The sequence below is a fragment of the Pseudopipra pipra genome, chromosome 5, assembly GCF_036250125.1.
Source record: "Pseudopipra pipra isolate bDixPip1 chromosome 5, bDixPip1.hap1, whole genome shotgun sequence".
NCBI lineage: Eukaryota > Metazoa > Chordata > Aves > Passeriformes > Pipridae > Pseudopipra > Pseudopipra pipra.
The window spans coordinates 55,854,266-55,869,291 of record NC_087553.1 but is presented as its reverse complement, the minus strand read 5'-3'; the positions used below and the strand labels follow the sequence as shown (position 1 = coordinate 55,869,291).

The following is a 15,026-nucleotide window of genomic DNA, read 5'->3' as shown; positions in this document are numbered from 1 at the left end:
AAGAATGCATAGGAAACCTATACAAAGACTACAGGAAGTAGAACAATTCCAAGAGAACACGACAGGCTTCTGAAAAGGATTTACAAATTAAGTGGTTTCATACTAAGTTAGGCCAAAAGATCTCAAAACATGACAATCAAATCAAATCAAATTGTGAGCAGCTGTGAAGAACTACTTACTTCCATCACAGAAATTATCACTGAACAAATTCAGCTGCCTGAAGTGGCTGTAGCAGGTACTTGGTCATTTGCCATAGGCTGTGCACCGCAAGCATCCTCCACAGTAACCACAAAAGATAAAAAAGAGATTGACAAGCATAAGTGAAGTGTCATAGTCCTACTTTTGCTATCAGTAGTTAACAAAAAAGCATTCTGTCCTGGGCCAGTTTCTCTAGCACTCAACCCAGGCTCACACTCATGTTCCCAAATCGAAATGCGACCAGCACCTGAAGCTCAGGTGAAATTTATGTTTACTGTCCTGCCCAACTCTTCATTTTCTGATGAGTTCTTATTGCACTACATTTTTATTCTTTCACAAAATATTTAATTACACTATTTTAGCTCATTACCTGTATCCCTTGTTCAATATTTTCAGCTCTTTTAAAAGCAGCTCCTTAATGCATTTTGTTTCTCTGAAACTGATTCTTTGGTCCTTGTTTCCTAGCTCATATCTTTGGGCATGTACTGAACCAAGGGCAAAATGCAGGTCCAATAGCTGCAAGTGGATGTCTTGCTCCCCCCGTATACTATAAAATTCTTTGGATTTAGTCCTGCATGTGAATCATCACTTGAAGAGTTTGAACAGGTTTCATCAGCATACAAACTATTCATTGTATGCTGTTAAAATTCTTCTAGTTTTATGTATGTCATAAACACATCATGGTACAATTTTAAAGTACATCCAAACTGAATACTGTTTTTTTCTGCCTAGTACATTCTCTTGCAATAAGATTACCAAGAAGCACAGCCTGGGAAGTCTGTTATAAGTTACGGAATCTTCAGGCGAGAATTTTTGCATGTATAACTACTTCCCTTCTCCAAAAAAACCCTATTTCTTCATCTGTCACATTTTTGACAACTAACAGTCCACTGCCTGCACTCCACTGGAATCTTAGTGAACGAAAAGAGTACCTAAAATTCTTTAAATCAATATATCAAAAAGAGACTATCACTCTTTCAGCACTTCTCTAAAAACATCACTGACTACAGATACTCATACACATTTTTCCTCCCAGTAGCATCATCTCAGTTACTTCAGAGTGACACACTGGAACCCGTGTGCAGTTACTGGCAACAAGAATTTATTCTCCTGTAGGAACTGCACAGAACTCTATAAAGTGTTAAATAATCAGAAATATATTCCTGGACCTTCTTTGCCTAAATAATCCTGAGCAAACCCTACAAATAGAAACCAAAAAGTTGCCAAAGACAACTGCTGCTTTAGTGACAGAACTTAAATCACAGAATGCAATGAATCACTCTGGCCTTTCCGCAACAGCCACCATTTCCCATAAAAGTATACACTGCCTTGCTCAAGTTCCTGAAACCACCTCCTCTAGCAGTCCTATGTGGCAGTTCCTATTGAAACTACTGGGATGCTGAGCTCATCAACTCAAGAACTATGCTTTGTGAAACAGTATTTGTTAAAAAAGATATAAAGGGGGCTTATACAAGATACCTGAAGCGTATTGTGTGAAGAGAACTGGTAAAAATATGAACTATGAAGATGGTAAGCAAGTCATTAAAATTTTATTTCCTCTAGCACCACAGCAGCTCCTATTTTTATGATATTAGGACAAAAATACTTTTTTTTTTTTTCTGTTAGGCAAGTTTATCATGTTCTACAGCTTACCCTATCATTTTGAAACTGGCTGGTCTTGAGAGAATAGCGATCCAATAACGTGCAATTTGCACACGCAAACTCTTGCACGCACTCCATTTCATCACACCGGATGGGCTCCATGCCTGGCTCATTCCCAGGGCCACACAAGCGCACAGAGAGCCCTCAGCCCAGCGGCTGCCCGTGGGTTTTCCCTGGTCAGGACATCTCACTTACTGAAACCGTGTCACATGAGCACAATTTACAACAGCACCACGAGCAAGCAATGGGCTGCACGCACCGCTTTGCTTTAAGCTTTTCTGTGGTAACCACGTGTGACACCACCTTTAACATGCCCTCAGTCCTGCCAGCTGAAACCCTACACTCTCTACGACTCCCTGAAAGGAGGTTGTAGCCAGGTGGGGGTTGGTCTCTTTTCCCAGGCAACCATCAGGAAGACAAGAGGGCATGGTCTCAAGTTGTGCCAGGGGAGGTTTAGGTTACATATTAGAAAGAATTTCTTTACGGAGAGGGTGGTCAGACATTGGAATGGGCTGCCCAGGGAAGTAGTGGATTCTCCATCCCTGGAGATTTTTAAAAAGAGACTGGATGTGGCACTTAGTGCCATGGCCTAGTAACCACAGCGGTAGTGGATCAAGGGTTGGACTTGATGATCTCGAAGGTCCCTTACAACCCAGCTGATTCTATGATTCTATGATGAAGACCCTCTCACCCTCCCTCCTGCCGACAGTGCCACCACTCGGTGATGACGGGGAAAAAGACGCCGCCTCCCCTCCCCACAGCTGCCCTTTCCCGGATCCAGCGGCACCGCCCCCTCGGAGCCGCGGGAACGGGCGTGCCCGAGGCGCGTGGGCGCTCGCACGTGACCGTGAGCGCGCAGCGCGATTGGCCGCGGCGGCGCGGGGCTCGAGGCGCGGCGGGGGCAGAGCTCGGTCGGCGGCGTCGCGAGCGAGCGTCGTCCGTGTGCTCCTGGAGGCGCTGCCGGAGGCTTTGGCTCCGCTCTGAGCCGCTCCGGGATGTTCTGCCTCCTTTCTAAGGCGGTCTCTTACTTCTGGAGACGTGCAGGTGACGAAGATGAGAGATGGGCGACCTCAGGTAGGGGTCCCCGGGCCGGTTGTGGGTTTTTGGTGCAGCTTCAGAGCCGTGGGGGCGCTGGTGGTCTCGTCCGCCTCGTGAGTGGAGCTGAGTGCGAACCTGTTTCCTTAAGAAAGGAAACGAGAAGGTTGTAAGACAGTGTTTTGATTACAGAAATGTGGGAGTGTTCCCAGAAGTAGTTTGTCACTGTTTCCTGCATAGAACAGGATACTGTGCCTGCTTAGAGTGTGGAGTGCGGTGTAGGAGGAGTGTTGTGGTGGATGCTTTGGGTTTTCCCTTGTGCTACTGTCTTAATAAATAAAACGTCATTTTATGTGGGCTGTAGAATGGAGATGGTGGTGTATTCTTTCATATTCCAAAATGGTAGACATTTCAAGTGCTTTTAGTAGGATTGTTCAATGGAGCAAAAAATGCCTTTTCATATTTATGAATACTCAAAGCAAAAAAAGATTACTTTCCTTTTTTCTTGATTGTGAGTGTAGCTAATAAAGTGTTTAAAGCCTAAACTAGCGTATTTCAGTTCAGCTTTAAGCCTGAAGTTGCAGCGCAATGCAGTTGATTGAATGTTTATGTGATACCTAAGGAGATAGTACTTATAATCCAAAAAACTAGAAACTCCTATGGTTCTAGGAAAACAACACCACATCTCAGTTCAGAAGTGTATTAACTATAATGTTTTTTTAAAAATGAAGAATTATTTTGTACAGCTTGTTTACTCTTCCTGCTTTTTCAGTATAGAAATCTTAAATATGTTAGATTTGCCATACAAAGTGTGCTGAGAACTTTCTTTTACTATGGGAAATCTTGAAAATAGTTGGTTACCCAGAGCTTTTGGGAGTAGCTCTTTAGCTTTGGCTGGAGCTCGGGGAAAAAAATAAAAGAGCTTGACTTTTGGAAGAAGGGGCAGGCAACTCAAGATGACTGCAAGGGTACCATGAGGTTATTATGCTTGGAGAAAATTAAAAAGGCCAAAACCCAACTAAAAAGTTTCTGTAAATATGATAGCAACAAAAGGAGAGCTAAAGAGAAGCCTTAGCTTAGAGGGAAACAGTGATAAAGGATGAGGAAAAGGCTGAGATACTTAATGCCTTCTTTGCCTCAGTCTTTAATAGCAAGACCAGTGCCCACTGAGCTGGAAGACAGGGATGGGGAGCAGAATGAAGCCCCAGTAATCCAAGGGCAAATGGGCAGTGACCTGTTACAACACTTAGACACACGCAGACCTACAAGACCTACACCCCAGGGCACTGAGGGAGCTGGCAGGAAAGCTCACCAAGCCACTTTCCATCATTTGCCAGCAGTCCTGGCTAAGCAAGGGGGTCCCAGTATGTGTGAAGTTAGCAAATCTGATATTTATCTACAGGAAGGGAAGGATGATCCGGAGAACTCTGGGCCTGCCATCCTGACCTCAGTGCCAGGGAAGGTTATGGAGCAGATCATCATAAGTGCCATCATGTGGCATGTGCAGAACACTAGGGGATCAGGCCCAGCCAGCATGGATTTATGAGACACAGGTCCTACTTGTTCAACCTCGTCTCCTTCTAGGACAAGGTGACCCACTTAGTGGATGAGGGAAAGTCTGTGGATATTTTCTTCACCAATGACCTGGACCAAAGGATCGAGGGCACCTCGGTCAGTTTGCAAATGACCCCAAGCTGGATGGGAGCGTTGATCTGCTGGAGGGTAGGAAGGCTCTGCAGAGGGATCTGGACAGACTGGATCAATGGGCTAAGGCTGGTTGCATGAAGTTCAACACGTTTAAGTGCCAAGTCCTGCACTTGGGTCACAACAACCCCGTGCAGAGCTACAGGCTTGAGGCAGAGTGGCTGGAAGGAGGCCCAGTGGGAAAGGACCGGGGAGTGCTGGTCAGCAGCAGCTGAACGTGGAGCCAGCTGTGTGCCCAGGTGGCCAAGAAGGCCAATGGCAGCCTGGGTCGTATCAGGAATAAATTAGATATTAGGAAAAATTTCTTCACTGAAGGGGTTATCAAACATTGGAACAGGCTGCCCAGGGAATTGGTTGAGTCCCCATCCCTAGAGCAGTTTAAAAGCTGTGTGGATATGGCTCATAGGGACATGGTTTAGTGTTGAACTCAGCAGTGTTCGACTCCCTGATCTTAAAGGTCTTTTCCAACTTAAATGGGAAAAAAGACAGACCTACAGAGGCTGGAGAGCAGCTGTGTGGAAAAAGATCTGGGGATTTGGGTGATGGCAAGTTGAATGAGTCAGCGGTGCCCTGGTAGCCAGGAGAGCCAACCATGTCTGGGGGGGCATCAGGCAAAGCATCGCCAGCTGGTCGAGAGAGGTGATTGTCCCACTCTGCTCTGCACTGGTGTGGCCTCACCTTGAATATTGTGGGCAGTTTTGGATGCCTCAGTGCAAGAATTACACATAATGGTTTGATGTATCCAGTGGAGGATGAGCAAGATGGTGAAAGGCTTCAAGGGTCAGACTTATGAGGAGTGTCTGAGGTCACTTGGCTTCTTCAGCTTGGAGAAGAGAAGGCTGAGGCACGACCTCATCACAGTTGACACCTTCCTCAAGGGGGGCAGTGCAGGGGGAGGTGCTGATCTCCTCTCTCTGGGGAGCAGCCATAGGACATGAGGAAATGGAATGAAGCTGCACCAAGGGAAATGCAGATTGGACACTAGGAAAAGGCTCCACACTGCGAGGGTAGTCAGTCACTGGAACAGGCTTCCCAGGGAAGCGGTCACGGCATCAAGCCTGTCAGAGTTCAAGAAGCATCTGGATGATGCTCTGACTCATGGTTTCGTTTTAGGTAGTCCTGTGAGGAGCAGGGAGTTGGACTCGATGATCCTCATAGATCCCTTCCAACTCAAGATATTCTGTGTCGTTGGGGTTTTTTTTAATGCAGCTTAAAATGTGGCTTTTTACGATATAGTTTGTATTTAACTACCTTTATTAATTAGTTGAAACGATAAGTTGCCATAAGACTTCAAGACTTAAGTGTAAAAGTAATTAGTTGGCAACTGTTGCTATTTTTAGTTGGCTTTTTGATAGAAGGGATAGCACTTTTAGTAGCATTCCTAACTTGTTGCATAGTTCTGTAAACACATGATTTGGGCTTTTCCTCTTGATGCAGGTGATCGAGAATTGAAAACAGTACAAGGAGTAGTGACAAGACTTTGCCATGATTATGGGATGATAGATGACATGATAGTCTTCACAAAGGATGTTGTTACAAAAAATATGTTGCTGGCCATTGGACAAGAAGTTATTGCCACAGTGGAAGAGGATAAAACATCGGGTGGCCTGAAGGCTATCAGGGTAAGAGGTGAAGATAAATAGTAGTCTGTGTAAGTAGCTTGAGGCTTTGTTTTGGAAGTTGCTATAGTTCTGGCCTCACAAATTCTACAAAATAGGAGAAATTGCCAGCCCTTCACCCAGTGGGGATGAGTTCTTTTTCAATTTTTTTTATTATTATTTTATTCCATCACCTTTAAAATTGTGTTTAATAATGATTCTCTGATTATAGGTGTAGATGTAGGGGATATGAAACTACTGATTGAGATAATTGCATCCGAATTTTTTAGTCATAGCTGCTCCAGATCCATGCATAACTTTTCTGAGTTTCAAAGTCAGTTTTATGTTACTGTTATATGAATGCATAAGAACATAAAAGCAGGGGCTGCAAGTTTACTCTTTTTGCACAGAAGTAAGAACATAAATTTCCCTGTTGTAAAAATTGGCGAGTTAGTGTTACAGACAGTAATAAAAATGGAGATACCCATACTTTGCTTGCTTAACACTTCAGTTGTAAATCTATTTCAAGCTTGATTATACCTTGTCACAAATTTTGAGGGGATTTTTTTCTCAGCATATTTAATGTTGAAACCAATGTAGTTTCATTGATTAAATAAAACTGAAGAAAGACTGTTAGTGGGGAGAGAGTTTTATTGTGTCATCTAAAAGGAAACACAGAAGGAAAGTAAAAGAGAAGTCTTGTTTCTAAAGTGTTACTGGCTCCAGTGTTATCAAAAACCTAGTGTCTTGTAAGGTAACCTGTCTCTTCTTATTTCCTTTTGTTTCTTTTTTTTAAATTGAAATTAATTTATTATATAAAAACTAAATATTGTTTGTCCAACAAGCAGTCTCAATGCTGTTTGGTAAAATAGTACCCACATAGAGTCAGACAATGGATTAGTTTAAATCTTATTTTTTCTTCCTTGTTTTCCTTCTGACTGACAGCTTTCACCATGCTGTTGAAATATTGTTGTTGCTCCAAAATACATAAACCTGGCAGCTGAAAAACTACATAAGGATCTACAAAACAAGTGTAATGTTTTAGCAGTTGTGGGATGTTTTGCTGTGTGTTCTAGATAATGGCATTTCCAAAAGATCTTTTTTTCAAAAGTATAGTGATTTATCTTATTCCTGTTTGTGAGGCATAATCCTACGGGCATCTCAGACTGTTGGCAATGTAGTTTGTGACTGGGTGAAAAGCTGAAAGCTGAGTTTATGCCAAAAGCTGACTGGACTCCATAGAAAGTCAAAGTCCAAGAACAGTCTTGATTCAATAAGCAAGAAGAAAAAACTCGTTTCTTCAAAGTCTGTTTGAAGTATTTGAATAAAAACCTAAATTCATTCTATAGTTTTTGATGTCTCAAATTACATCCCATGTAGTGGCACAAACTTGACTCACTCTGAGTTTGATAAGAAAAAACATTGTAGTGTTTTTGGGGGGCAGACTCAAAGAGCTAAGTCTCTCTTTAAACTCCTTGTCAGAGGAGAAAATCTAGCTTCCTGACGAGTATAATCATTAAATACTGTACAAAGTGATGCTTGAACATGAGTACTATCTCCTTCCAATTAACTCAGATATTCTTGGTGAATGTGAAGGTATGTCTGTCAGACTGGAGCAAAACATAGATTTTTTAAATTATTATTATATTTTTTACAGTGAGTTTTCATGTTATCAAAAGGAATATCAGGTAATGATAGTTCTTTAAATGCAATATCACTGTATTGACTAAACAATAGCTAAGTATATGTAGTCTTACTGTAGGGTTTGCAAACGCTGAAGTAGAGGTAGACATAGACTATTTATTACTATCTTAAATGGTAATATGCGTTATGTTCAACAAAACAAATCATATAAAAATTAGGACCATAGTCCAGTTCAGATTAGACCAGACTTCTGTAAATTTAGATTGGAGGTGGTGCTTTAGAGAGTCTGTGAGAAGCAGCTCTAGGGGTTTTCCTATTCAAATTATTGAAGAACAACTGAGGGTCAGTCTGAAAAAGTGTTTATAAACACTATCTTAGAAACATATTTTTTGCTTTCTGAAATAGTGATTAGCTCTAGGTCTGCTTGTGTACAGTCACACTGCTGAGGGTGATTCTCTTGTCAATATGAAGAAAATTCTTAAGTAGACCTAAAGCGAGGGAAGCCTGAGAAAGATTTGAAAAATCAGCATGTAATTATAGTAGTCAGCATTGCAGCATAAAGCAGATTTTTTAAAGAAGTTACTTACTGTTTACTACTCATTGTTTTTGTGTACAAAAAGTAACAGCTACAGTGACTAAATAATTGTCTAATAAGAAGCTTTGCTACCACAAGGAATTGAAATTCTGATATTTGTTATAGGAATAGATGTTTAACATGTAATTCTAAGTATCAGCTGTTTAAATCTTGGGGTTATTTTTGTATTAATAGATAGACACCATCCAGGATACACAAGAAGACTTCAGTCCTACTTTTGATGCCTCTGAACTACATAACAAAACATTAATTGGCAGTATTACCTCTCTCTCTAAGCATGGTGGCTATATTAATCAAAATACTTATTTTGCAAAGGAAGACGTCTGGGAAGGTGTGTAGGGGCTTTCTTGTTTCCTCTTTCTTAATATATTCATATGTACAATAGAAATATCTTCTGATAGACTTGCAGTTGAGATCCTGAGTAAGTTCTAATAGAGTGTGCAGTGAAACACCCATACATGGGTGAAGAAAACAGGTGTATTTTTCCACCAGGATCTCTTATGTAGTTTGGCATAACCTATGGGGAGAGGAACTGCAAAGTGAAGTTTGGAGTCAGTGGATCTGAATAATGCATTGTCCTGGATTTTACTTAACTTACACTAGTTCTGTAGGAGAGTAATGTAAATCCATATATCAGTAGTAATTAAATAGTATCAGTAGTAATTAAACTTAAGAAATGTTCCATTTTATATAGATTTCAAACCCTACGAAGGTGATTGGGTGCAAGCAAAGTATTTTATTAATTTGACAACATGGAAGAGTGAAGCAGTTGCTGTAAGGCCTTTGAGATATAAGCAAGTAAACAAGGTAAACATTCTGCACATTGTTTTTGGCAAGAGGAATCTTGTGTGAAGTGGGGTTTTGAAGTTGGTTTAAGTTAGGAATATTGGTAGATCTTCTGTTATACATCTTTAATCAAAAGATAAAATGTATCAATTTATCCATTTGTAGGATTGTTTCTAGAATATCAAGGCTTTTTGAAAAAGCATACACATTTTGGTTTGAACAGAAAGAGTAACTAACTTATTATCAATTGTTGATTTGAATGCTTACTATTGGTTGTAATGAGGATGTGTGGATTTTCAAACTTTTTAAGAAGTCATGACTGTGGAATTAATTATGTTTAATTTTTCCAAGTGTTTTGGCTTAAAAACAACCATTGTCCCCTTTTTTAATGAAAGTATCTGTTCACTCTAGTAATGCATATATTAGGTTAATGGTTTATTTTCTTTGTCTTAACTGTATATATTGAATATTTGCATGTCAAGCATAGGAAAATATTTCTTCTCTTGTGCCTTCTATATTGAAGTATAAATTAGGTAAGTTGATCTGTCACAAGAGAGGTATCGTAATTAAGGCAAATGTACATATTGTAATATGCACTTAAGTGGAACCTAATGCTTATCTGAAGTACATGTTTTTCTTTACGATTTTAAATCTAAAGACAAGCACAGGTTACAGATCTAGGTTTACCCCCTATGAATAACTGAAAGTTCAGAATGCAGCTTTGTTAATGCTAGAAGGCCTGTTTCACAGGACAACAATACGCAATGCTATTATGTCTGTCAGCTTAAGCAGATAATATCAAGTAACACTGAATACAAACTATTACAGGTTCGCATTTCCAGCATCTGTGGAAGAATGGGGACAGTAGATGAGAATATATTTTTCACTTTGGATTCCTTGAGACTTCCTGATGGCTATTCACCTCGTAGACATGATCTAGTGAATACAATTGTGGTGGAGAGCAGTCAGTCATGTTATATTTGGAGAGCTCTCTGCCTGGTGCCAGTCAGCGAGGATGGGTAATATTCATTATTTTGTTCTCTTTATAACAATTAGAGATGTAGTGTAATTATGCAGCTTACATTTCATTTTATCTGTTAAATGAGAAATAGTGGGAATTCTTCCCTAGGTGTCTAGAAGGCATGATAGATCATTGGAAAAATCAGAGGGTGTTATTATATGGCCCTTGCTTTTTTTTTTGTTTCCCCCCCCTTTCCAGAAGGTGAGGACATCTGTACTTACTAGAGAAGCAAAATTAGTAGCAGCTAAGCTCGGGGATATTGCTTGGCAGGGTAGGAGTTTTGCATGGCTTTATTAGAAAAATGCCAAGCTCATGCTCTTACCTTGTTTCCTCTAATCTGTGCTCTTTTAGTGGGGACTTGACTGTTCGAAAACCATTCTCAGTAAGACTGATATAAAATGAATGTTTCTTTAATCCATTTTGCTTAAGTTAGAGTGATTGCTGAGGTATCTGTCCTAAATGGAACAGTCAAATAATCTGAATAATAGAGATTCGTTGGACTTGCAAGTATCAAACTGAGAGGTTCTGCAGGCACTTTAGATGACGTATGTGATGTGAGGATCAGGAGAGATTGCAGAAGAGGTTGGAAAAAGTAGATGATGTTCAGGGAGAAGAAGTAACACTTAGTGAAATAATCAGCTTTACAGATGTAGAATGGCAACTAGGAAGTAGCAGTTCTGCAGCAAAGATCTGAAGTTTGACCTGTGAATTTAAGTGTCTGTCCTGTGAAAAACAAATACCACCTAAATAAATAGGGCTATTACCAGCAAAATCTATCACTTGCCATGCTAAGGCCTTGGTAGGATTAGAGTCTGATTCTGCAGGCCAAAAATAAATTGTCAACCAATTGCAAAGTCCAAAGGGGAGAGCAAAAGAACATTGTGATATCTTTCAAACATAGTCTTTGGGAGAACTTGCCTTTTGGACATCTCCAGGAGATAAAGCTAAGGGCAGTACACATCTTCACATCTTCAAGGAATCTACAAGGAATGAAATAAGATGTTTTCACTAAAGATAACAGATAAAATAGATTTAAATTGTACCTAGATGAAACTTGAAGTCTTGACATCATTTTGCAAAAGAGTAAAAATTGTTCACATATTTTTTCAGTTGGACCTGTTTTTAATGATGGATTTTATACAGAAAAGTATTACTAAAGCCAAATAACAAAAGTAGACCTTGGGGTTGATTTCTCAGGCTTAGTGTACATCCCACCATATCAAAAAATTGAGGCAGCTTAAGGTGCAAGGGGAGACATCTAGTGGGCTTGGCTAGTAATTTGATGTAGCTAATGAAGAGCAGCTGCATTACTTTTCTACTTCAGTATGTTAGAGAACTCAGGAATACTTAGGGTGTGTAAATATTGGTGAGATTATTAAAATATTTCCGAGTTATTTTCATGCCACTCCATCTAAATGAATAGTTTCCTAATTGCAGCATAAAAGCAATTTAAAAAAATTGTTTCTACAGGTAGAAGGAGGTTAGAGCTGTGGTCAGTGTTTCAGACTGGAAAGAGCATGTGACTGGTTTCACAGATATTTTTTTGGTAGTATGCATGATTGAAGTTTTCAAGGGTGCTTTTTGGTTTTCATGTGTTTTTTAATTTCTTCAGTTTGCTGTTTTCAGATTGGAGCAATAAGCAGAAGACGCAAGTGCTTGGGTTAAAACACTTCCAGTCTAGTAATTTTATTACTTAAGCTCCAGTTCTACACATGTCTCTTGCTAAGGAGCTGCTCTTTGTTGTGTCTTTTTTCAAATCGAAGGAAGATCCATAACAGCTTCAGTCACTGTTTGATTCAGCTCTTCAGCAAAGATTAGCTAACTTCTCAATCATTTCAATCTTGTGTCCAAAGTTTTATGCTGGTTTACTGTGCTGCTGACAAAAGCTTGTTGCTGCTTAAATTAGGAAAGGTAATCCAATTGCCTTGGAAGTATAAGTGGCTGAGAAAAAATTAGCTGTCTCACCTTCTTCTTTCTAAATATTGTGACTGTGCCTTTGTATAGTGCTTCTTAAACTTGTGCTGAATCAAAATATTTATTGAGTCTGTTAGTGTTTAAAAATTGCTACCTAAAATTATTTTTACAGACAATCTCACTCTAGTGGAGGTAATACAGATGAGCCTTATGAAGACTTAATGAGAGAAAAAGGAGAGTTGAAAATATCAAGAATGACTAACTTTGGAACTCTGAAGCAGGGGGAATCTAAAAGAATTATCATTTGGATAGAGTAAGACTTTCTTTTTGTTTGAAGATTTCTTTATTTTCATCTCTCCATAGTCTGTAAACCTGTCTTTCATACAGAAGCCTCTTGTAGTGGAGCCTTGTGATTTTTAATCTTCAAATAATCTCCAGATACTATGGAAATAAAGAGAATTTAACATTAAATTTAATGTCTGTAGGGTAACCTTTTTGATATTGAGTATTTATATTGCAGAGTGCATTAACCCTCCCCAGTCCTATATCTTTTTTCAATCCTAATCAGATCTTTTCTGGAATAAGGATTGAAATAAATGCTTTTGCTTGTAAGTGTGTTCAATTTAAACTGCAGATATGCTGCCATCTTAAAAACCTTAGAACAAGAGGACTGTTACATACTCATGTATTAAAAGCAGACTAGATTTTTTTTTTTCTAATTTTTTTTAAACTTGGATGCCAAAGAACTATGTTGGTGTATCCTTGAGAGGTTTTTTGTTTTGGTAATTTTCTCTATTTTTTGTGTTAGTGTTTTTTTTTCTTTCACATCTGGGCATAAAGTCTTAAATGAAGACACACCTGAATACTCATTATTTGTTACCCTATATTCTTCTCTAAGAATTACCCACTGATGAATTTTAAGCTCCCGTAGATTTTTATTATACACAATATTTCTGTATGCTTCTTACGGTAGTTGATGTGACCTAGAAATATTAACGTAAAGTAGAGGTTTAGTCCTCATGAGTTAGAAGCAGCAGTGCAATTTCTTTCTGATAGCAGTTTTGAAATAATGGTGAACTAACCTGCAGGCAATTGTACTTGACTTCAGGTAGAATTTAACTTCTCAAGAACATTCACTATGGGTTTAATTATGTAGCTAATCACATAACTACTTCTAGGAATAAAGGGAGTGTACCACAGTCCTTAATCAGCTGCAGATTAGCTGGATGGGTGAAAGACAAGCAATTCAGGGTTCAGATTCCTCAAAAATGTGAGAACAGTCCAGAAGCATATCTGCCATCTTTTCCAATAAATCAAGAAGACCTCTCAAAAGATGGAGTTAATTCATTTAACAGCAGCGGAGGAACAATATGCGAGTCATCGAACAATACATCCATTATAAAGAATGGAGTCATTCCAGGTACAGTGAAGTGTTAACAGGAGACCTGTAGGTTTGTTTGAGAAGACTTGCCTATGTTAGCAATAGCAATTGTGGTAACAAAATTTGTTATTATATGTTTACTACAGAAGGAATGAATTTTCAAGATACAAATTTATCAAGGACTGAAGAAAACATTTCCCTGGTGAAAGATGAAAGTCTACAAAATGGAGGAAGTGAGCAAAGAGAACATGTGGAGCAACCAACTGGCAAAATTACTGGAGAAATTGTAATACCACCAGGTGGAAAAACATTCATAGTGATCATATGCACAGCTGTGTAAGTATTTCTTTCCATTGTTTCTAACCAATACAATGGAAAGAAGTCATGAAAAGAGACTTAATAGTTTCCTTATTCTGGGCATTGTTCTCTTCTTGGTGTGTCGTGGTTTAACCCCAGGTGGCAGCTCAGCCCCACGCAGCTGCTCGCTCGCTCCTCCGCAGTGGAATGGGGGAGACAGTCGGAAGAGTAAAAGTGAGAAAACTCACAAGTTGAGATAAAGACACTTTAACAGGTAAAGCAAAAGCCACGCACACACAAGCAAAGTAAAACAAGAAATTCTTTGCTTCCCATGGGCACACAGGTGCTCAGCCATCCCCAGGAAAGCAGGGCCACATCACGTGTAACAGTGACTTGGGAAGATGAATGCCATCACTCTGAACATCCCTCTTCTTCCGTCCTCCCCCAGCTTTATATGCTGAGCATGATGACATATGGTCTGGAATATCCTTTGGGTCAGTTGGGGTCTCAGCTGTCCTGTCTGTGGCCCTTCCCAATTTCTTGTGTACATTCAGCCTCTTCGTTGGTAGTACGAGAAGGGGAAAAGGCCTTGACTCTGTGTAAGCACTGCTCAGCAACAATGAAAGCATCCCTGCGTTATCAATACTGGTTTCAGCACAAAGCCAAACAGAACCCCATGCTAGCTACTATGAAGAAAATTAACTTTACCCCAGTCAAAACCAGTACATGATATAGTGTAAAGTAAGCCATATTAGCAAGTTATCTTGTTTTAGATTTTGAAATTAGTTATCATTTTAGTGCTCAATTCTGATTTTTATTGGAAGAAAATAGTAGTAGTTAATGAAGTAACATAGTGGGAGTAGATAATGTCTGTAAAATGACAGTGATGTGAACATAACAGATGGTTATATTATTTGCAGGAAATCCATTGCTCCACGATCACAAGAGCTAATGCAGATTTCCTGGGAATTTTTGTGTTATGTCTGATACATTTCTTCAGTCTCAGTATCATATATTGCTAAATGCCCCATCTCAAGCTTTCCTGTTCTGTGATGGGAAATTCAAGTTATGTATGCTGAAATAAGAATGAAACAGCTTTCTTCATTGAAGGTGTAATTCACAGAGGAAGTGGTTTGCAGATATTAAAAACCCTTGAAAAACAAAAAATACTATGCTGTGCAAAATATTTAA

At 39.5% G+C, this 15,026-nt stretch overlaps 1 protein-coding gene across 4 annotated transcripts in view; it reads left to right on the top strand.

Moving 5' to 3' along the window:
• The first annotated feature begins 2,747 nt into the window (after nt 1-2,747).
• MOV10L1 (Mov10 like RNA helicase 1) overlaps nt 2,748-15,026 on the top strand; it is a 37,699-nt gene continuing 25,420 nt past the window's right edge. For 3 of the 4 annotated variants that reach the window (XM_064656210.1, XM_064656207.1, XM_064656208.1), the window contains exons 1-8: nt 2,748-2,934; nt 6,037-6,221; nt 8,611-8,767; nt 9,131-9,243; nt 10,051-10,241; nt 12,330-12,470; nt 13,336-13,577; nt 13,685-13,874. In XM_064656210.1, coding sequence (XP_064512280.1) covers nt 2,856-2,934; nt 6,037-6,221; nt 8,611-8,767; nt 9,131-9,243; nt 10,051-10,241; nt 12,330-12,470; nt 13,336-13,577; nt 13,685-13,874 — 1,298 coding nt within the window. In that variant the 5' untranslated portion in view covers nt 2,748-2,855. Of the gene's footprint in view, nt 2,935-6,036; nt 6,222-8,610; nt 8,768-9,130; nt 9,244-10,050; nt 10,242-12,329; nt 12,471-13,335; nt 13,578-13,684; nt 13,875-15,026 lie in introns of those variants that run through there. The other variant, XM_064656211.1, reaches the window with a different exon arrangement.